This window comes from Drosophila elegans, unplaced genomic scaffold (assembly GCF_018152505.1).
Source record: "Drosophila elegans isolate 14027-0461.03 unplaced genomic scaffold, ASM1815250v1 contig_520, whole genome shotgun sequence".
Taxonomy (NCBI): Eukaryota; Metazoa; Arthropoda; class Insecta; order Diptera; family Drosophilidae; genus Drosophila; species Drosophila elegans.
The window spans coordinates 1,914,756-1,938,086 of NW_024545903.1; the positions used below are offsets into that span (position 1 = coordinate 1,914,756).

Consider the following 23,331-nt stretch of genomic DNA (forward strand, 5'->3'; position numbering starts at 1 on the left):
ATCAAATCCTCAATGTAGAGCATGCTTCAGCAGACAGATTTGTTTTTTAAAATCGACTTATTTAATATTTAAGCCATAAATTCTCAGTAATTACACCATTGATGAAAACATAAAAAAACAAAAAAAAAATAAAGAAAATACTTTTTGAAATATTTTTAATCTACGCAATCATAAATGTCTTCCTTAATATAAGCTAAAAAAATATTAATGTTTGTATAACTTTTAATGCAACTTTTAATAGTTTTAGAAAATATTAGATATTTTGAACATTTTCTGTACGGAATGTCGATCACAAAACTAATATTATTTCTAAAGAATAAATTAAGGGAAAGGTTTACAATGCTTGTGAAAGCCTTATTGTTTTTTAAAGTATCCATTTGGCCCTTAACCCACCCTCCTTTTTTTGTGAGCTAGTTACAGCTATTCAGATACGGATTATATTTATATACCAAATATTTTAAATTATCAGGATTCCCTTCCCTTTATAAATACAAGTAAATATATTTGATTTGACATAATGAAAGCGTTCTTTACTCACGATTCACTTTGCTGACGTCGAACTCCCTTCGCGAGTCCAAGGCCGGATGGCTGAGGAGCTTCTCCGCCTGCTGCTGGGCCTGCTGGACGCCCACGGCCATTCCAAGGGCGGCCGGTGGGAGGCATGATATGCTGCCCCGCTCCACACGCTCCTCTCGCTCCCTTTCCCTCTCCCTTTCCCGATCGCTCTTAGGGGTGGCATTCTGACTAGATGAGGCTGTGGAGGAGGAGAGCGCCTGGCCCTCTGAATTCGCCGGCGGATGGCCGCTGGGTGGGGTGCCCTCGGAGGACCTGCGCCCAGCCACCTCGCCACCCACTCCGCCCGCCTGTTGCGACTGTTGCTGGTGGTGATGTTGCTGCTGTTGATGCTGCTGCTGCTGCTGGTGATGTTGCTGTTGCATCTGCAGCTGGGTGAGCTTCTCCTGGACACCCTGCAGCGAGGCTCTGCGGTGCTGATCCTCGCCAGCCACGCCCACGCCCACGCCAACGCCCACACCCACACCCACACCCACACCCACACTGTGGGGCGGCGACAGTGAGTGCTCCTTCTTGACGGCCAAGTCGGCCAGGCTGGCTGAGGCGGATGAGGCATTCGGCGATTTGGCATTGGCCGCGGCCACAACGGCGGCCGCGTTGGCAGCTCTGGTTAAGGCCAAGGCCTGACTCTGCAAAAGAATCGAAACAAAAAGGGAAAACAGACAATGAGTACTTGGGCCAAGCTTTTCCATTTGTCGCTTGTTTGCTCGGCTAAATGATCCGGTGAAATTTCCACTCCACTCCATTCGATCAATCGCCAAGCGAAATAGAAAACAACCCAAATTCGCTTTATTGATTAAGTCAACAATGGCCATGAGAATCGTCTCAGCCCTGACAGGCGTTGATTTCTATTGATTTGTGAGCAACAGCTCCGGCTGCAGAGGGGCACTGTTTGCTTTCTATAATTTAGCAAGTAATTTGCTGCACAAATCGTGGCGAATCACGAAATTGTCTTTAATGATGCGCAGATCTCCGACTCGAGATCGTTGTCGAAGCGTAACTAAATTAATGTGGCTCTCGTCTCCAGTCCATTAAAGAGCAGAAAGAGCTCTTTCACAATGCTACACACATGCCCCAGCCGAAGACCCAGACCAAGACACAGACCAAGTCGCTGACCAAGTCCGAGCCCCCACAAAGCGGCAATTGATGACGGAGTCGGACCCAAACTCTCGGATTCAAAGCGAAATCAGCGATGGCACTCTGCCCTTGCAAAGTGTTGACCGAATTCCGATCTATTCAACTAGTGGTGTATAATTGGCTTTGCAATGATTGAAATAATTAGAATGGGACTTATGTATTAATCCCATAATTTAATTCATTTGGAAACATTATTCATTCGGAAAGCTTCTTAGGAACCAAATTAAAAAAAAATGTATTAAAAGCACTTAGTTCGAATTTATTTAATATGCTAAAATGAGTTTAATCTCAATGATAGATTCATTAATTTTAATATAAAATTTTCTTGTACCAAACGGTTTAAATTAAATGAATTTAAAGTTAAGTTTTTGTAAAAATCGTTTACTTTTGATTCCCAATCGTTAAAATAAAATAAATTGAAATTCTTTTTTTTTTTAAGTTTAGTTTTTTTTATTATTTCTTATATCCCATTATTGGAACAATGCTTACCGGAAAGTAAGTAAGTTATATTTGTTACGCTGAGCTATTCGCTTAAGACGATATTTATTTTAGCCGTAAAATATATATTTTTTTTTTTTTTGAAAATTTGGTATTTTAAGCCCTCTAAATTCTTTAGAACTAGCTCATCTGCGAACCGAACTCTGTCTGTCTGTTTGCTCATGGATCTTCATTTTCCCACTAGCCATCCCGATTCGACCCCAATAATTATAGCGTCTCGCTGTGGCTACCGTTTTTACCGTTTATGCTGGCTGAGCACGCATGGAATTTTAGCAGATTCTAAGGCCCAAGGATTCCATACCGCCGGTTTTTTTTTCCCCAATCCCGTGCGTGCGGATTGGCAAAAAATTATGGCATTGGCATTTCGGCTTTTTGGCGCTGATCGTGCGGATAAACTTAAATCGAAGCCGAGGCATCGCATCGCATCGAGATTTTGATCCGGGCCAGGTCGATCGTGGCCCCTGGCTAGTTTGTCAAATGAGGGCATAAAAACAGCAGCAGTCGATACCAAGATCCTTTTCGAAAACATGTTCGGAAACTTAATAAGAGCAGAGGGGTCTGGCTGTGGGTCTGGGTCTGGGTCGTCCATGGAGATGAAGATGACGATGGAGTTGGAGTTGGAGTTGGAGAAGCTGCTGCTGCGGCGTCTCTGCTTTCCACAGTAGCCGCATCGAGTTAGCGATCAGCGACAAGCAATCGATCTTGTGTTATAATCATCGCCAGCTCCCCACCTTTTCCTCTTGGCCATCAGCGGCGATTTAGGCCCGCAAAAATTCATTTACGCTTTAATCAATTTCATTCACTATGCAACAGCAGCCGTTGAAAAAGAGGTTGTGGCGAATGCACAGAAAGAAATGTGTAATCTAATCTGCTTTTTGTTTTAAATAACACCTAAAGTTAAATGCAACCCGGAAAAAGTATTACATTTAAGTAGACATTTTTCAAATGCTTTTATTGGAATTTATTTAATAAATACTTTTCTGTGCATAAGCCTTTCAAAAGAAACTAATTTTGAAAAAAACCAAATAATTTAGTGAACAGAGAATACCTAATCAATATTTTTCTTGCTGTGCAGCGAAATATGGAAAGGAACCCGCAGACTGAGCAAACTTCGCCTAAGGCCTCCGGCCGACAATTTCAGCTTACATTGATCTCGTCTTGTCTCAGTCCCTGTGCCCGTCCGCTTTTTACTCTTTCTGCAGTTGCTACTTGGCTTCTGTTCCTGGCCACATGTCAAGAAATTGACGAAAATTCGATCAAAAATTTTAATTGATCGCCCTGCAGTGATTTGGGTTCCCGAAAAATTGATCTACCCATGCCGAGCCATCTCCATCTCCATCTCCGCGCATAAACCCATATGTATATTCTTCGCGCTCGCACTTGCCGTAATTTTCGGTTGGCCGTCGAATGGGCTGAGATCGACGGACGACCGACTCGTGTTGTGATTATGTTAATAGAGGTGCTGCCTCCCAGTGCCCCCTCCCCTTTCCCTCCTCTTTCCCCCTTCCCGGATTCCTGTTTCCGCATCCCGCCCGAGGGGGAGGACGGCGCTCGTCTCTGCCGGAAACTGCAGTGCCAGCGGCCACAAATTGCGAAATAATCAAACATTTCAAGGGCTGCCACCAAATGCATGGCATTAAGGCTGATCGAAGAATGCCAGAAGTCGCTGATCCTCCAGCAGAACTGAATGAGTCATCATCAAGAGAAATGAGGTGGAAAAATGGCAGGTGGGTAGTTATAATAGGTATCTATTTGTCTACACCAGACTGATACGTTTTTGAAAAAAAGTAAATTAATCAATTTGTCTTGAAAAAAACTAAAAGGAACTAAGAGAACTAAAAGCTTGAGAGTCAATCATCAAATTCAGTTGAAACAGTACCAGAAAAAAAGTCATTATAGATATCTCTTTGTGTGTGTCAGTGTGATACGTATTTGAATAAAATAAACTTTCAAAATGTCTTGAAAAACACTATAAAATATATATGAAACAAAAATAAGCTCCAATTAATCCCTTCTCGATCACACCACACCACACTGTTGTTCATCCGTTTATTAATAGCTATCCAGGGCATTAATCAACTCGGCTCGCTCCTGATCTTCCAGCCGATCATCCTCGCTGAATGCTGCCAATCAAGGGGCCCATCACCCTCCACACTTTTCCACCCATCGAGCCGAACATTTTAATATTAACCTGTCAAAGGCCATAATTGACAACGATTAACTTTGTCTTTTGTCTCGCGAAAATTTACATTTTTATGGTTCAATAAAATAAATCAAAGAAGGGGAAAAAACCCGAATATGAAGAGGCGATGGCAAAAGGCAGCAGCAGCAGCAGCAGCAGCAGCAGCAGTGAAGCGAAAGAGCTAAAAGAAACCACGAGCACAGTGGCAGCGAAAAGTAATTGCAGCACATAATAATCTCGCATTTAATAATCCTCATTAAAGCGCAAAATCACGTCGGTGCGCTGGAGAAGAAGAACGGAACGAACAAGAAGGGCCCATCGACTTGGCTGATGGACAGTTTACACTAACAAATATCACCACCACCTTGACGAGGGGAGGGCGACATCAACTCTCGGATCTGCACAAAATTAGAGGCCCAACAACATTGACGTGGTGTTTTTTTTTTTTTTGTTCTACCCTTTGAAAATTCCAGAACAGGGCTTCTGTTTCTGTTTCAGTCCCGAAAAATATGCACATGGGCCCCCAAAAAAAGGGAGGATCGGGAAAAAGGAGGAAGCGGGAAGCGATGCGCATCAATCGATGATATGATGAGCTGACGTTTCGGGTTGACGTTTGCTTGTCGTCAATACGTCGCCTAATAACACGTCGCAACAGGTAGTCCCCGAGCATCAAGCAAACGGACGGACAAAACGGACGGACAAACGGACAGACGGACAGTCTGGGATTCTGATTGCGACACAGATACAGATACATATGGTGGCTGTAGCTGGAGATGGTCCCGAAGCTGAGCTGCCCAAGAAAGGAGTCGCTTTTTGGGGGCTTGATGGAATTTCATCAATTGCATGAAAAATATGAAATTAGTTTGGGGCCGAGGCATCGGGAAAGGCGACCAAAAACCAAAAACGAAAAACCAAAAAGCTCAGTCTGCGGGGCTACTGGATTTTTAATGTGTTTTAATCATCGACAGCAGATACTACTGCTGCGCCTCCTCCTTGCTGGCTAAATTGTTTTTGCTCCTCTGATCCTGGGACTGATGTATGGCGCATTCCACTTGGGCTATAAATCGTGGTTGCGCCTGGCACCATGGCGCTGTCTCCTTGTCCTTGGCCAAATATCATTTGATTCCTCCTCTGCCAGGCATTAATTGTTTTTGTGCCGAGTGCTGCGTGATGGGAATGACTGATCAACTGCCTCGATCGGGATAGGGATCGGGATAGGAATCGGGATCGAGCTGATCGACAGATCGACTGATCGCTGGTGAGAATGAGGTAAAATTGCCTGGACAGAATTCGGTGGGAATTTTGGGGGAACCGTGGATAAGCTCCTCTATCTTCTGTGTCTTGTCAAAGGCCTTGTTCTTGTCATGTTCCCTGTCAGTTTGCTTAGCCAGCACACATGTATTCCAAAAGTGTTGATCACTTGAGCAGCGAACACTGATCGAAGATCTCTTTTATGTGATCTTAATCGGAAGAGAACTGAGTGCACACACTACAAGAAATGTCTTTGGGTATATGATTTATGTATTCTTGAACAAGTTATTTAAATTTTATGTGCATTTAATAAATCTTTATCATATTTAAAAATAAAGTAAAAACTTAAAAGTCGGGTATTGCTCTGAGCTTTGAGCAAGTAAAAGTTAAAAGGTTAGTTATTGCTTTTAACTTTAAACAGTCATTCAGTATTATTCGACCCTTAATAAGACGTGATCATATTGTTAGTTTTTAGTTAGTTTTTAAAATTGTATTCAATACTACAGACTTTCATCCAGACTTATTTCCAGGGGAACTCTCCCAACTTGACACTTTATTTTCCTTTAAGTGCAGCCACACAATGACATTCCCCACCGTCTGAGATTATGTCCGACTGGTCGGTCTTCTTTTTTGCTTATCGGGAGGAGCCTCGCTCCGAGACATTACCATTTCCATTGGCCGAGACTCTGGGTTTTTTTGCTGGCCGTGCGATTGGGTGTTTGGCAGCGTTTTTATGCTCTTTGTAGGGGCCGGGCCCCTGTTATTAATTATCATCGTCAGCGGGAGGCAATCAGCATCAGCGTCAGCATCAGCGGACCGAGATTCGCATTTCGTGTTTCTCAAATTCCCTAGCGAGGCAACTGGCGGCCAGCAGCAGAATGCGATCATTCGGAATTCGGCGCGTAGAAATATCATTTTCGTGGCTCTGCGCTTCGTGATTTCTCTGGTTTTGCCTCCGTGTCTCTTCGCTTTTCGTAATTTGTATGAGATTTTTGAAATTTTCGCTGACTTTTGCCATTTATGTGTGTCCCTGCTGTCTGTCTGTCTGTCCGTCTGTCTGTCCGTCTGCCTTGTGTCCTTAACGAAATTGTGATTAAGTGTTTCAATATCGAAGTGACGAAAGGCAGCAGATCGAGCGTTCAGGCCAGCAGCATACATGGGCCAAACTCAACGATGGCGAACATCGTTGCGACGTGCAAAATAATTAAAAATCAGCGAACGTTTTGCAACAGAGCAGTGGCTACCGAACTCATGAGCTCTCAAGCTCCCAAGCTCCCGATCTCATCCCCCCCCTTTGCCCCCTTGGAAAGATCGACGCCCGCATCGAGTTGGCGAGTGCGAAAAAACGCCATTTAAAGATGCCACAAAGCCGCAGATAAGCAGAGACAATGTGCGAAGGGGACGAACGATGGCCCAAAAACCGGTTGACAAAATACGCCGGACTTGGTATGCGATCAGTTTGAGCGATAGCCAGATCCAGACTTCGACTTGAGTCCAGACAACCGTCCGGCGATCAGCGATCGCGGAAGAATTTCTGGCCAAATTACGAGCCGGCCAACAGCTACCCAGCTACCCAGCTACGCGAACTTCGTCTGAACAGCGACATTTAATTATATTTCATTTCATTTTATTTTACTGCCTCTGCTGCTGCTGCTGCGCCTGCATCTCGGAGGGCTTTTTCGGTAATGCTCGCTGCACTCGACGCATTAATGATGACTTTGCCCTGAATTGCAGAGGCCTACACTCAATAATAACAATAATCATAAAGGGGAGAAGCAACCGCAACAGCAGCAGCAGCAGCAACAGCAGCAGCAAAGGCAAATCGCCAATTGGCTATGGCAATGGCAATGGCATGTCCAAAGTCGAGGAGCAGGTCCATGTCCATGTCCATGTCCATGTCCCCATGCCTTGATTATGCGCGCGTTCCTTGCAGCCCCCCGTCCTCCTCCTCCTTCTCCTTCTCCTCAGTCGTCGTCCTCCCTGCAAGGTCCTCATTATTTCTACTCGTCGGACATCAATTTGAGATCATTGCTACTGGTGCTACGGCTACTGGAGAATCGAGACCCGAGTTGAAGCTTATGAAACCTCAACTCAGCTCAACTCAAACTGGTACTGCTTCTGCTACTGCAACTGCTTCTTCTGATGGGGAGAAGGTGTCGAGTGCTTGAAATGTTTTAAATACAAAAATTAATAAAGCTCTCTCGTGCTTACAATGTGTGCTGGCATTTTCCATTCTTTCAATTACCTGCCCTGAGTGTATTTCCCCCCAAAGCGAGCTGGGCAAATTATTAACTTAACACTTGATGCCCACTTAAATCGATCGAGAAGGGAATAAAAAGTAGAAGCTGTGTTGGCAAATACTTATCGACTTTTAATTATAGATATCTAAACTTTTTATGGCAGCTGCATATTTTTTTAATAGGTCATAGAATATTGAATAACACTAACAAGAGGGAAATTCGAAATTAAATTAAAGAAATATATTTTAGATATATTTGTGAGAATAATTTGTGATAGCAAGATTTCTGTTCCTGCCTTGATTTTACCATTAAATAAATCGCTTTGAACGCAGCTTTGTACACCATCCAAGAACGATCTTTTTTAAGGCTAGATTCTTTATTTATGCAAAATTAATAAAGCTGTATTTACTTTTGTGAGTAATTCAAATTAATCACTTTGAATGCTGCTTTGTATACCATTAAAGTAAAATTGCAATAAGTTCACCATTTAAAATGTTGATGACTATCTCAAACAGAGACGCTGTCCATAAATACATCAACTTGGAATTTGTTTAAGCCAGCAATTCTTGATAATCCTTTAATAACAGTACAGAACGCCCTTAACTACCTGCCTGTTGTTCAGTAAGTTAACATTTCCAATATCCCAAAGTGGTGGATAATTTTATAGTGTCATTTACCATCGATCGAGGAACAGCTGACATCGTTTCTGGAGGACCAAAAACAGTTAACGGAAGAGTAGACTGCAGTGACAACCCCGCTTTTTGTTTTTTGTTGGTTCTGGTACGACATGATGGCCTATGTAGGTGCCCTTGCCAATGCCAAATGCCGGGAACCGAATGCCAAATTACATTTTCAAGTTCAACATGCCGGGGCGGCATAATTTCCTCGATGCCAGCCCCTCCCCTTCCGCCCCTTTTCCCTGTGCCTGCGGCTGGAAAACTCGTTCATGTGTGACTGCCTCGGCCAAGAGCACTCTGCTAACTGTTTCACATGATCCTTTGTTCCCGGCCCTTCGAGTCCGTGTTGCGCTTGAGGAATTCCCTGCTCAACAAATTATAACCTACACACATGACGGACCCTGTGTGCGTGAGTGTGTGTGTGTGGGTCACTCCGAACTCCAATTATAAGTCAATTAAATAGGTTAAAAGTTAGAAATAAAAAGGCAGAGGAAGCGGAGTTAGGGGACACAATTTTGTCACGGACAAATGGGCAGGAACCAATTTACGAGCAAGAAGGTCAGGCTTTCCAGGAAGAGGATCCCTTCGTTCTCTACCTGAATCGGGTGCAATTGTACTATATCATTTCTCCTCCCATCACTTATGTAATCGCCTGATTCTGGGCAAATATATTTTATTTATCAATCAATAAAAGACGCCTCGCTACAATGCCGAGATTCATGCAAATTCTAAACTGATTCTCGCGGACAATTGGCCCATTGATCAATCATTTAAGCGAACCAAGAGCAAAGCAATCAAGTGATCTGTGAGCCTAATCGACACCGAAAGAAACCGATGCACACACGATGTGGTGTGGTATGGTGTGGTGTGGTGTGGTGTGGTATGGTGTAAGCATCAAGTGGCAGCAAACGATTTTAATTCAATCGCACCAATTAGGCCAGAGCCGCAGGCGCCCCCAAAACGTAGAGCCACGGATGCTTCTCTATGGGCTCAATTAACACAAATATCTGTAGATGTAAATAATCGCACTGCGGCTTGACAATTTGCGTCACTCGCAGAAGAAGGGGCTGATGGGGGATGGGCCAATCGAAGGGGGCTGAGGGGTTGGGGTTGGGGTAGAGCTGGGATCCATTGGAGCCCGAGGAATACTCGAAAGCAAAGTTCAACATTTCGTTCGCCTCGCTCACTAATCTGTTGGGGTCAATCGATGTTAAGTAGAATCACGAATACCAAATTAATTGATGCCGTTGATATACGCAGCTCCCAGTGTTCGGTGTTCAGTGTTCAGTGTTCAGTGCTCAGTGCTGAGTGTTCACTGTTCACTGTTCAGCCTTCAGTTTATAGTCTTCAGCTACCAAGAAGAACTCTCTCTGATGATCCATCCATCTATTTGCAGCTCCCCCACACTCGTCGATCGGGAGATGTATGTCAATCTGTGAGTGCGGCTCGCATACGCCATACCATACCGTACCATACTTCTAGCGAGTGTCAAATGGGTAAATAATACTCGGTTCATGTTTTGAATTAATTTTAATTGAGATTCATTTGTAAGCAATCAGTTAGATTGTTCAGTTGAGCTCTGCCAGCTTACTGATTCAGCGCAATGCCCACGTATGTATCCCATAGATACTTGGAGTGACGAGATTTCCTCATTTTAGATATCTATACTTTTTAATTAACCTAAGGTATGGGATAGAAAATATTATTAACCAATTTAAGAAGCTTTAATAATTATTCAGCACTAAAAACATTTTCAATTAATTGGCTATTATCCCCCGGTAACATAATCCACTTTTGGATCAGTTAACGATTTTATTATTTCAGCTTTTGCCAGCCAATTAAACATTAACAACACCCCTAGCAGCTCCCTTACTAAATGCCGGACTAAATGCTGTCTATCGCTTGATGGTTGTAATTAATAAGGCACGCCAGCAATCATAATTGAAAACATGTCTCTTAGCGCCGAAAGCCTCGTAACAGCAACACGTTGCAAGTTGCTGCGGGGCGACGGGGGCATGGTTGCAAGTGGGATGGCACCCAGGCCTCTGTCTATATCAAACAATCTTAAACTTAACAAGCCACAGAACACAAAACACTCCCCCTATTTGTGGCCAGCCCCCTTTGCCACCGCTCTAGTGCCTCCAACCCATCGACAATTGTTTGACTTTGCAGCTATGTTGCAAGCTGCAAACTGCACTTCATGTGTGTGTGAGTGTGTCTGTCTATTAGCGAAGACAGCTAGGAAAATACCAGTTGCCGTGGCAAAATAGCTACTTGATGGTGTTGCTGCTGCTGCTGCTGCTACTGCTGTTGCCAGTTGCAGTGTTGCAGTGTTGCAGGTTGCTGTGTTGCAGGTTGCAGACGAGACGCGACGCAGACGAGCGTAAGATAAACAATTGCCTCTCGGACAACCACTGCGGCCGGAACGTGCGGCCAGCCAAATGCAATTAAGCTAAAAATGTGAAAAATATCCCCCAGCGTTACTCCAGTAAAAGTGGATAGACGTACTCGGCAGCCATGTCTGCGCCCAGGAATGGAAGCCCCTCGATAAATAAAAATGTAAATTATGTCTGCTCTGCTTTAAATTGATAAACCGGGCACGGCCGGGGCGGAGTTGCATCCGAAATGGGGAGGTCGTATGGAATATAGAGTTTTAATTGGCGTTAGTGAATGGGATGTGATAGAGTGGATTATTTGATGAGATAATTTCCGTGTAGAGGATGTGCCTGAATGGCTATCAGAATTGTTTTTCATATTAAATTACATAGGCAGGTGATTGACAGTTCAAAACTCTCTTAGTCTTATTAAATTACTATATCCAGATCTTAAGGCTAAGCCAGCTGGTTAACAGTAAAAATCAGTTTCTCAAAGTAAAGACCTCATTTATAAACTCCCTTCCAAGTGACTTGACTCTTCGAGCTAATCCCAAGATGCTCTAATCCCGCCAAAGAAGCTATGCAAACAGAAAAACAGGAAAACAGAAACGAATATCCCTCATTTCAATTGCACAATTTGGACAGCTGTGCGCGAAGGCAGCCGAGCAGGACCTTTGCAGGGTTTTCTCCTCGAGGAGCCCGAGTCCTTCTTCCTGTAACTGCAAACTGCAGTTGCGTCGGCGTTTGCTTTGACATTTGGCCCAGTGCAAGTGGCACCACCTTGAGGGCTCCTGTAAGCGAGGGAAGAACAGGAAGCGGCCTGAAAAATTTCGACAGTCCATTGCAGATAGCCGAGAGCCCTACATAGATAACAATTGCAGAAAGTGCATTCGCAATGTAAGTGCAGCCCAAGCAGCTGAGGAGTAGTCGAGTGGAAAAGGATAGGGATAGAGATAGGGATAGGGGATGGGGATGCCTCGATATGTGTGTCAAGGGCAGGCGCCAAAGAAGCACCAGGACACCTCGCAACGAGGGAAAGAAGTCGGTCGAGGAGATCACAGCTGTCGCGAAGTACCGAGTCGGGGTCACACCCACCGCCGGACAATCGGCAATAAAACAGGACGAACGGCGACCAACGAAAGGGAAATGCGACAGCAGAAAACCGCAAGCCAAATTGACCGGAAGCTCTTATTAATTTGCTATTAGCCATAGACAGACAGGAAGTTAACTTAATTTGTGTGGCTTTCGGCCTAAACGAACTGGGCAAGCTACGGCAAGCTAAAAAAAAAACCCAGCGACAGCATTTGAGAGCAGACAGTTGAAAGAAAACAAAACGTTTTTCTAAACAGGATGTGAGCAGCAGGACATGTGACTTCAAACAAAGCAGTTGCGGAGTTGCGGAGTGGTACGAAATGCAAGTGAGCTTTTACCGTTAGCGGTAACGAAGGCTGATTAGATCAGCCAGGACAAAGGACAAAGGACAGGCTCATCCTTTCTCCCCATCAGGGTCAATTAAAATGTTTGCTCCAATTGCGTTAGGTCACTTTTTTACCGCCCCCCGCCTCCCGCCCTCCAGCTCACTGCTTTCACTTTTTGTCCAGGGGAGTACGGCAAAGGTAGGGGAACCCCAGAACTTCAGCACTCCAGCACTCCAGCACTCCAGAAACCCCAGACTTGAGATCGCAGGCTCGCGATATATATGGCACATGAATAAAAAGAACAAAAGTCGTTAATGATAAGAGACCAAATGACGAACAGCCCCTCTGTTTTTTCAGCTTCAAGGGGGGGAAACAACGATTAGACGACGCGGAGTCGCGGCATACAGGCACACACATGCCAAGGTTCACCTTGGACTCGAGTGGAAGCATTCCCGTTTTTACTGCCACACCGAGACAGGAAGCACTCGGCATACAATGGGGGAAGACCAAGACCTCTAGACAATTGCTGTTCCACAAATGAGGTGCGAGCTCTCGATTGCGAGATTATCATATCAGGGCACACATCGGATGTGTAGAGCTCTGCCAGCACCCTCATTTGTATAGGAAACAGCAGTGTCCTACTTCTCGAAGTCCTGTTTCTGCTCCTGATGCTCCTGATGCTCCTTCTGCTGCTACCCCAGAAAGTGAAACCCGAGGTCTGACAGGAAGCCGGGAGATGAGCGTGTGCCGACTTTATTCTGGTTTTCACATGCAGCACGTGCTGTTTTATGAGATGAGTTAACATCACCGCCGCAAGCTCTTGCCAAATGTATAAATTGTTACACCTAATGATATGTTTCAGGTGACAAATAACAGAAAATATGAAAAAAGGGGTTACAAAAACTAAGGCATTGTACAAATTTTTAGATTTATAAAGTAAATGGTACAAAATAAAAATATACTTAACGCAAAAGTTTTGAAGATTTTTGAGTAAAAACAAGAAAGGAAGCAAACTTCGCCAAGCCGAAGTTCATATATGTACCTTTGCAGCTATTGATTTTAAGAAAATTAAGAGCGTAATTCTATATTTATAACCATTACAATGTCCAAATGAATTTTTTTTTTAAATTAATAATTTATTATTTTTAATTTAAAATTTCGATTGTTCCTATAGGAGCTTTATGTTATAGTCGGCTGAATTGAATAAAATTAAAATCGTAAATCTTAATTATTTAACCATTACTATATCTCAAAGAAATAACAAAAAAAAAAAATAAAAAACAGCAAAGCTATCACTTTTTTCATTTATTTTTCTGATTGTTCCCATGGGAGCTATTTTAGGTGATATTAAATGAGTATTCTTTACTAAAATGTTCTAAGAATATTTTAATTATTGTGCCAACAAAAAATGAAGTTGATAAAATAAATCAAATAAATCAGATTCGGTAAAAATATAATGTTTATAAATTATCTAAAAATAAACAGAAAAACTGACAGGTATAATTTTACGAGACATCTTCGTGACTATAATAATACATAATTATTCTGTGCTGATACTTTTTTGGCGTCAAACTTCCTGATCCCATAAACGCAGTCTAAGGGCTAAGACTGCCTATATGTCACCCTTTCATTTATTTCCCTGGCATTTGCGAATAATGGTTTTATGCATTCGATGACAGTTCTCCGCCAGGCGCAAACTTTTGTTTGGTTTGATCGGCTTAATTATTCGTAGACAAATGGCTCTTGCCATTCAGGGAGTCAAACGTAAAAAAGTCAATTAAAGAGGGTGGGGGAGGCTAATGGTGGGGGGGGAGGGTGGTGGAGGCCATTGGCAACTGTCAACGGACACGCGCCACCATGGAGCTGCAATTTCCGAGCTATGCGTGCGAAAATGTGGCATGGCCAAGTGGAAACTCCGAGCGGCAAGTGGAAAACGGCGAATGGAGGATGGCGTAGAGCGAATGGCGAATGGAAAACGCGGCACCTTGCTCCGTCTGGCGTCGCTTTTAATGCTTTTCTTGGTGTGAATTAATTTTATTGCCTAATTGTCTCTCCGCGCCACATGTTGAAACTATTAAGCGCATTTTAAACAGGCCCAACTATGTAAGTTTATGGGGTCCTCGCAGGGACCCGCCCCCTTCGGCGAGGCCCTAATGCTTCCACTTTACGAGTCCGCCCGCAGGGTAATGTGTTTTCCAAATATATATACCGCTCGCCAAACAGTTTTTGGCGACACTCGGAATTGGTTTATGCTCTAAACGCTGGAATATGTCTTTATTTTTAAGCGGAAAACGTTTGCCAGGCCCGAAAATCGCCAAACAGGAAATGCTCTCTGGGAAAATATAAGTATTTCAAAGAATTTCAGTGTGTGGCAAAATTCTAAAAGGTGTATCTTAACGACGGTATAAATATCTGAAGCATTTGTTCAGTGGAAATTTTAAATATGTTGCATTTATTTAGAGAATTGTCTATATTGTTGCAAGATAAATTTAAATTAATGATTTTATCTTTATGATGACTTGCCCAAGTATATACTCAATAAAATTATAAATTATTGCTGTATTTAAACATAAGAATTAAGTGATTTAAAGATGCAACAGTTTTAGCTATGTAGATTGCAATCTTGGGACTCCCGTTTAAAACTTTTTCGTTAATTAGCTGCTGTAGTAGATACAGTTTGCATCCCGCAGATACATATCTCTTGCATCGCCTCGACGTTGTTTCAGCTGTTCCCAGCTGACTGCGGACTTGTCTAGGACAAGTCACCCTCACCTGTTTGCATTGCCATAGCTACGGGGATCTCCTACCTCTGTGGCTCTGTGGCTCTGTAGCATTGTACCTCCCATTGCCTATGGCCAGTTTGTCGTTTCCCTCGCCCTGAAAACGTTTTTTTTTTATTAATTGCACGTGGGGGGACCTTTGGTGGTTGTCTGTGTCTTCTAGCCATTTTTTTTTTACCCAGTTGTTCCTATTCTCCCTTCCAGTTCCTTCCCTTTTAACCGGTAGTTGTGCTGCTGCTGCTGCTTTTTTTTTCTGACTTTCCTCATCGCGTTTTTCCTTAGCGCTTCCCGCTCATTTTTTCCTTCTTGGCACAATGGGTTAACCCACACACACACACACACACACACACACGCACATTTGATCACTTCCCCGCTCGATTACGCTTCCGGTTACTGGTTCCCTACTTCTTTTTAATGCCAAACGATCCTGCAATCGAATGACACAATTTCTGTTTTGTCATCTGCCCCTGATCGCTGCCCAAGAACGCTTCCTCTGGCCATTGTCATTAGCCTCCTTTCTATATTCCGTAGTATACTATATACATATGTACCTCTGCGCCTGATGATCGTGGCAATTAGGTGTGCACTGGTGTGAGTTCTTGTGAGCTGGAAAGGCAAATCCATTGTCTGGCCGGGGCACAGCTCACATAAATTATGGGATAATCCGACATAAGCGTATTTCCATGATCTGCTCGAGGCCCTCCGGTTTACGGAATGACTGAATGAGTGCCCGACCGACAGACCGACAGACCGACTGAATGAATGAATGAATGAGTAAATGAGTGATTGAGTGTCTGACTGACTGAGCGAGTGAGTGAGCTGCTGACAACTTCCTGCTGGTGGTGGGAGCAAAAAAAAAAAGGGGGGGAAACTGCACTCCCCACTCTCTCTAATTAGTGTTTTGCGTAATTGCTGCCTCGTTTTGCCTTGCAGATTAGCTGACATTCACATAATGGCACATGTAGAGCTACCGCCATTTAGCCTGGATTAGTTTTGGCTAACACGCAAAGTTTAGCCAAGTCAAGCTGCATCGCATCCAGCGTGTGGGCAACAAAATACGATGACACCGATAAGCGGCTACCGCCGTCTGACATGCGAGCCACCCACTTTCCAGGTGATTTCCGATTTTTTCACCCCCCCACCTGCGGTCGCTTTCAATTTGCACAGGAATTGATTTGTTTTTTGTTTTTTTCTTTTTTTTGGGTTAGTGTCAAGCACGCAAGCGATGATGGGCGATGGGATTTGGTGTGGGTCATCGGCTCGACACTCGCCTTTGACCCCCAAAAGATGCAGCTGCTGCCAGAAAGTGTGAAACACTCACCATGCCCCCATTTGTTGTTCGAAAGCGAAGTCGAACCCCCGCCGCAATCAAATGTGATTGTCTTAATTGTGTGTCTAATCAATCAAATGATGTTTACCTAAAACCACACTCTAAGTGAAAATTGGGGGCGCTTCATTATGATAGCATAGCATTGGGAATTTATCGAATTCCGTTCTTCGCCTTGCGTTGGTTATCTTCCCCAGCGGTCGCATAATTCCCAGAGACCCGATTAGATTAACCCGCGGCGACAATTTGATATAACTCTGGTCAGGCTTTGGCTTTGGGACCCTTGGCCAGTTCAAAAGGCCTCCGATAAAAGGCAAACACACTAATTTACACATTTAGATATTGTTCGGGAGGGAGCGCAATTGGTGGAATTGATTAGATTTGGATAAAAGGCGGCTGGTGAACCATTATATAGATTAAATTGGTTAATGATCGGCGACTTTATGACGCCGATTAAAAATATGAAAATGTGGTTCGATTTAAAGGAAGGTGTTTGTTGGGTTGGCAGGGGGGAAGGAAAATGAGGGGTTTTCAGATGCAAGACTGATAAGTGGATTAGGTGATCACGGTAGCCAGACGGCGATCGCCAATAAATCGCTGGTAATTTGAATCGATTGGAGGGCGGGGCAGGTACTCAAAGGGGAGCTACAGCAAGTAGCTTATTTTCCCGCAATCCGCTTTGCGCTGCAAATTCAAACTATTCCCCTGTAAGATGTCCACACACCGGGCATTTCCTCTCGCCATTAGCCAGTTACCATTTACCATTTGCCATTTACCAGTTGACCAAAGTGGCCAAAGGGGAAGAGGAAGGCAGATCACCACTTCCTGGGCACCAAGCTGCGCGATCGTCGTCGCTGTTAATGTGTGACTTTTGCTGTGTTTTTCAACGACATTAATTTTGTGTGTTGGATCTTAAGCCGGATTTAGTTAAGCAGCTCAGCGATCGTCGGGCATTGAATAGCCTACACCATACACCATATATACCTCTCCGTACCAGACGCTCCAGCCGCTCCAGCTTCGGACACATTTTGTTGGGACCGCTTAGGAAATATAATCCCTTTTGTCGATGCCAGGCATGATCGCCGCTTACTCACTGTGCCGGCGATCACCTGTTTGGTATCGATATGTGTTATGCCCGGTCTCGCGCTCTTTATAATGTGTCGCACATTAGTTAGCAGTTAATACTTTAAATAAGACGAGGTTACCGACATTTTGTTGACTCGACTCTGTAACTCTGGACTTGAAGAAATATGCTGGAAGCCGATTGTCGCTGTGACTTGTAGAAATCAAGCGGCTGCTGTGGCGGCTTATGATTTTCAACGGGGCGTATTAGTGATAAATAATAAATCTTCAAAACCGAAAATACCTTCGTGTAAGCCCCACAATGTCATCGTGATCAGAAGCATCAAAGTTTATAATCAGAGAAACGCCCCAATAGACAAGCATGCTATATATATATATATGAAAGGCATGGCATATATACGAATCTCCCCAGATATTCATTTCATACCCACTTGTCTCCAACCCACTTGTCATAATTTTCAAAACATTCGAAAATTTATGTTCGCCGGAGGAGTGGAGGAGCGGCGGAATACGGATTTGGCTGGCCCATATAAAAATAGTTGCGGAGGGGCTGAAATTCAGGCAGTCTCGTATATCTACGGGGAACAAGCTAAATCCACTAATTAAGAATGAAAAAGGTGACAATGGGGGAGGCACGGCAACGAAAAGCAAGGCAACATTCGGAGATGACTTTCGAAATGCGTAAATTGTATAAAATTCGATTCTTTTCTCGTGTTTTGTCACAGTCTGTGCATTCCGATTAAGCTGAATGACAAATGCCCAAAACAAATACCTAAAGACATCGAATCCACAATCATTCCTCCTTCGCCTCCACAGGCGAAATTAATTACCCAAAAGTTGTCATTATCATTCGAACTTTTCCGTTTTTTCGGCTTGTATTTTTATCAGCTTTCGGTTCGCCTTAAGCTACAAAGCCTGAACCGCTTTTATCGCAATGTCTTACAAATCGTTTTATCAAGGTGTCATTAGCTGCGAAACAATAACAACAACAGCAACAGCAACACCCCAGTCGAAAGGTGTTCTATGATAAGTGCAGAAAGGAAAACCTCGACAAGTCGAACACGTTTTGTTGATTATCTGAGGAGCTGCAAAGAGGCAAAGAGCTGGCTAGCGGCGCCTTTGAAAGTGATTTCGATTCCGAGTGGGGGAATAGAAATACCAAAACCCGAAACATGAACACACAGAAAAACCGATCACGAAATAGTGGGGAATTGATTTAAGGCCGCTCTGCAAGTGCCAAAATACTAATAATGAAGAAATGGAAGACTCTGCAGGCTGACAAGCTGACAACGTGTAATTAACTTAAAGCGTTTTTCGGTGTTTGATATTCTTGCCACTTACCGCCAACTAAGTACAATCAGCATTTAGTTTGATTGAAACGAAGCTCGCAGAATGAACAACAGACAGAAATCTGGAACTCAAACCTGAGTCGCAATCTGAATCTCTGAGGCCAAGTCCGCCGACTTATGATAATAATCATTATAAATTATTATAATCCAATCGGCTTTGAATAATTAATAAATACGTTTACACACACAGAGGCGGTGTATCGCTTGTATGCGAACTCAGCGAAGGCGCATAATCGGGCCGTAAAAGCCCCCACCACGCCCCCCTCCCTCCTCCTCAATCCCCAAGCCGCTCGACTGACACATCGCGGAGCGGAGTGAGAAAGCGTCGAATGAAATGCTAAAAATGTGTTACAATCAAGTAGCAGCAGCGCATAAAGCGGCTAAAGAGATCAGGCAAAGAAGCAGGGGGACATGCCTAAGCTCTGATAAATACGGACTACGGACTACGGACTACGGACTACGGACTACGGACTACCCGAAGAATTGAAAGAGGTGCTAGACCCAAGGAAGAAAAGAAAGCCAGAAGCCAGAAGTCAGGAGCAGCATTCGAAGGAAACACAGTCACAAAGATGACAAACAGTTTGGACATTTATGAGCAGCATTTAATGGACATTTGACTACCGGAATTTAACGAAACCGAAAACGTGGGAAGGGGCCCTCAATAAGAAACGAAAGAAGAATGCATTTGATTGGAACCCAGATTCGATGCGCGGCCAGATTAACCCCGATTATCATTAGTCTTGGTCGCAGATCGCTGGGGAAAACGAGGAGTCAGAGGAAATGACTATTCGATGATGATCACGGCGGTGAGCAGGAAGCAGCGGCGAAGAAGATTTCAATTAATAAATATTCCATTATCTGACTCCTAAGGCCTCCGCCCGGCTCCTCGCCCCTCCTAACACTTTCAGATTAGACAAAATCGAACCATTTATAATTTATAAGACGGCCTATCTGATCGCAAGCGAATGAGGGCTAGGTGATCTAACCGGGTGTGAAGAGACTCGCTGGGCATTATCTATTCCCCCAGTTCGATTCCGATATTTTTCCCTAAGAAAAACCCAAAAAAAAATTATCACAACAATAAAACTAAATGCTTTATAATTAGTTTGCAAGCCCAAAAAGTCACTCGCACTCTCGCCAAACCAAACAGTTCCTATTGAATATGATTTGTTAGAGTTTTGAAAGAATTCCCATTTATTTATACCCATTCTGGCCATACTGGTTTATCATCTGGCCCAGTCAGCGGAGAACTTACGCCGTCTTATCTTAATCCCATTCACTAAGCATATGCGTCGACACATAAAACTGTCAAAACTAAAGAAACAACACCAAAAGTTGATAAAACTAAACGCGTAAGACCGAATTTTCAAATACTCTGGCTATGGGATATATCGACTAAATTGGGAATAGACGGAAATAATATGTGGACAAATTATTTATAACAAAATTCTTGAGCATTGAGTTTTATCGAGAACGTAATCTTATGTACGCATGTACATTCTTCAACCCGAATCCCAATTGAGCCCATTCCCAGAGGGTCTAGATTTCAGCTCCATTAATTCAAGGTTATATAAAGTAATCTCAATCTTCCTCTGGGAGGACGTAAATTGGTGATTAGAAGGCAACTTTTCCCAGTGGCAAGGGTATACGAAGTAACTGGCAATCCGGCGGCTGGTTTTTCAAGAGCTTTGCGATTTGGCCAGCACAATAATTCTTGGGCCGTGATTTCAGGCAAAAGACAATAACGGTGGGTTGGTTCCCGTTTACCCTCCCCAAGATTGGGATTTGTTTAATATACAACACAAACTTTTTCGAAATCGAATGGAAATAAAATCCATAAATTCTTGGATTAGTCACCCCCCTCCCACCGTTTTCGGCGTTTGGGTAACCGATATCGAAGCGCTATCAATGGGTTGAGCAGCCGCGGCAGAAGTCAGACCACAGAGCCAGATAAATAATAATTACACTCACACAACATAATCAATTATGTCTGCTAATAAACGCTGTCCGCCCGGGGAACTCAGCTCACACACTGCCAGATATCTGGACATGTGTATGAGTGATCCCCCACACCCTTCCAGATCGACTTGGTTCGGTTCGGTTCGGTTTGGGGGGAGTTGGACTAATCACGCCAGCATGTTCATAATCAATTTTATCGCACTTATTTGGATTAATTGCGATATCAGTGACAGGGGCGCTCGAGTCCGATAAAAAGCGGTGCACAACGATGACGCGATGGCCGAGCCCAGAAACATTCTCTATGGGCAGGGTAGGAATATTACCTCTTTCCAGTGACATCCATACATTCATCCATCCATCCATCTATCCCCACACGTAAGTCCCATCGATATCTAAGTTCGTCATCGCCTTATGCCGAAATTACCAGCATTTGACAAAGTTACCGACGGGATTATCTTATCTGGCTGGCGCAAAAGCTCTCGGAGAACTCGTAACCCAGAACTCACCCACTTGGGGATCGGCTTTACAATGCAATTAGTGGCCAAACAAAGCGGGGAAAATAAACAGTGGGGGAGGGGGAGTGCCCAGCAGTGGGCTTATCGCAGCACCGATCTCGAAAATCTCAGCCGATAAGGATTATCTTAATCTGCATAAATAGCGAAACGGGCGCATATCTACACGGACGTTATCACTTTAGCTTGGCCATATGTCGCAGGGCCGATTTTGTTTGTTTTTGAACTGATTCATTTGGTGGCGGGAGCGGGAAAAGTTGATGAACATCTGACTAATGGCTGTAAAGTGCCGGCGGCAAAGCGATCTCGCAATGATGAAATCTGGGGGAGGGAGGGGTGGGGATCCCTGATCCCCGAACATTTCAGGGTCAAAACTCACCTGCTGACCGGCATTGGCTGCCACCCAGGCCTCCGCGAAGGTCTCCATGGCGCTCTGGAAGTCCATCTCGCTGGCGATTCAAAGTTCTAATCACTGACGCTACAGTTCACGTATTTCTTTTATGCAGCCAGATGCAGGCGCTTTGGCATTAATTGCAATTTGGATGGTTCGCTGTGATTTGTTTGATTGCAATTTGTGACCGCGATAATGGGGTTGCTCGATTACAAATTCGATTACTGGGGCGGCCGGTTATATTTCTTGATTTGATTTTCTATATTTTGTTGCTGTTGTTGTTGTTGTTATTACGATTTAGTGGCGCGGATACGCAAATTAGACACAGGCACACACACACGCGTAACCGCACACACGCTCAGGTGAAACGCGCGTCTCCTTGTGGAACGGATTCGATGACGCTAGTGGAAGCTGCAGTTGCTGTTGTTGTTGTGGGCGACGCGACATCATTAGTGCCATGAAATCGGGAGCTGATCGCGTCGCTGCTGCGTCACCAGGATTGGCAGCGTATCGAATGTGGCAGTTGCAGATCGCAAGTGGCACGTAGAACGTAGCAAGTAGCAAGTAGCAAATCGCAAATCCAACCAAGCGTTGGGTAATGGATATGGCCGAGTCCTTTGGCTCTGCACTGATGACTGATCTGGACTCTCTTCGCAAGTGTGTTGGTGAGCGGACGCGCGTCAAGACATCCTCTCTTGGCCAAAGTTGTCGCACTTCTGACGGCATTGGCATTCTTTCGCCTTCGCACGTTCTGCCGCCGCCACCGACGCTGCCGGCGGCGCAGTCCATGTTGCCGGTGCCGGTACTCGGTCTCTTTCGGCCCGCTGTCGTCGGTCTTCGGTCTCGTTCTCGCCCCCGGCCGCGCTCCTCCCCAGCCCACCCCCACCCCCTTTTGGACCGCGTCGCTCTCTCACGCGGCTCCATTTGCCGCCTGTCCGTGTGCATTGGTGTAAGTCAGAGAGCCCGGAGAGCCGGCTTACTCTCATGTTTTCTTGCAGAGAGAGAGCTCACGAAATAGTAGTAGACCGGGCACTGAAAAGGTAGTAGAACCATATCTCAATTGTATATCGAAAGTATTGCTATGGCCATAAATAAAAGGAAATATGCCAACAAAATTGAACTGAATTCACAGATCAAAAAACTACGATGCTATCTCAATGTGATATATAAAGTATTGCTTTGGCCAAATATAGTTGAACAATCAGAAGAAAAAGCTGGAGCTCTCGACATAATAATGCATAGAATCAATAACTGATGAGATCAAAAGATGACTCCCGATTGAAACATTTTTCTTGTCCTACAGGATAACCTAATTGCGTACAAGCTTACAAGTATCCTTGTCCGCGACTTCGGCAAGCAAATTAACTTTTTTCATAGAAGTTCTATGAGAAAATCAGATTATTTACTGATTTGTTTGCAAATCAATTTTTTTATAACAACCAAAAATGGATGCGACAATAATCACTAATGAATGACTTAAATATAAATGCTAAGCGTCGAAATTGATTTTTTTTTCTGAAAACTTCTTGGAACATATGGAGATTTTACAATTTTATTGATGTTAAAATTCCTGAACGCT

At 44.0% G+C, this 23,331-nt stretch overlaps 1 protein-coding gene across 1 annotated transcript in view; it reads right to left on the bottom strand.

Annotated features, from left to right (window-relative positions):
* Positions 1–22,455, bottom strand: part of LOC108149074 — a 48,930-nt gene extending 26,475 nt beyond the window's left edge. Inside the window, exons 1-2 of the mRNA XM_017276442.2 lie at positions 21,741–22,455; positions 539–1,202 (exon numbers count right to left, since the gene is read on the bottom strand). Coding sequence (XP_017131931.1) covers positions 539–1,202; positions 21,741–21,806 — 730 coding nt within the window. The 5' untranslated portion in view covers positions 21,807–22,455. The remainder of the gene's footprint in view (positions 1–538; positions 1,203–21,740) is intronic.
* Between the last annotated feature and the right edge of the window lie 876 nt (positions 22,456–23,331).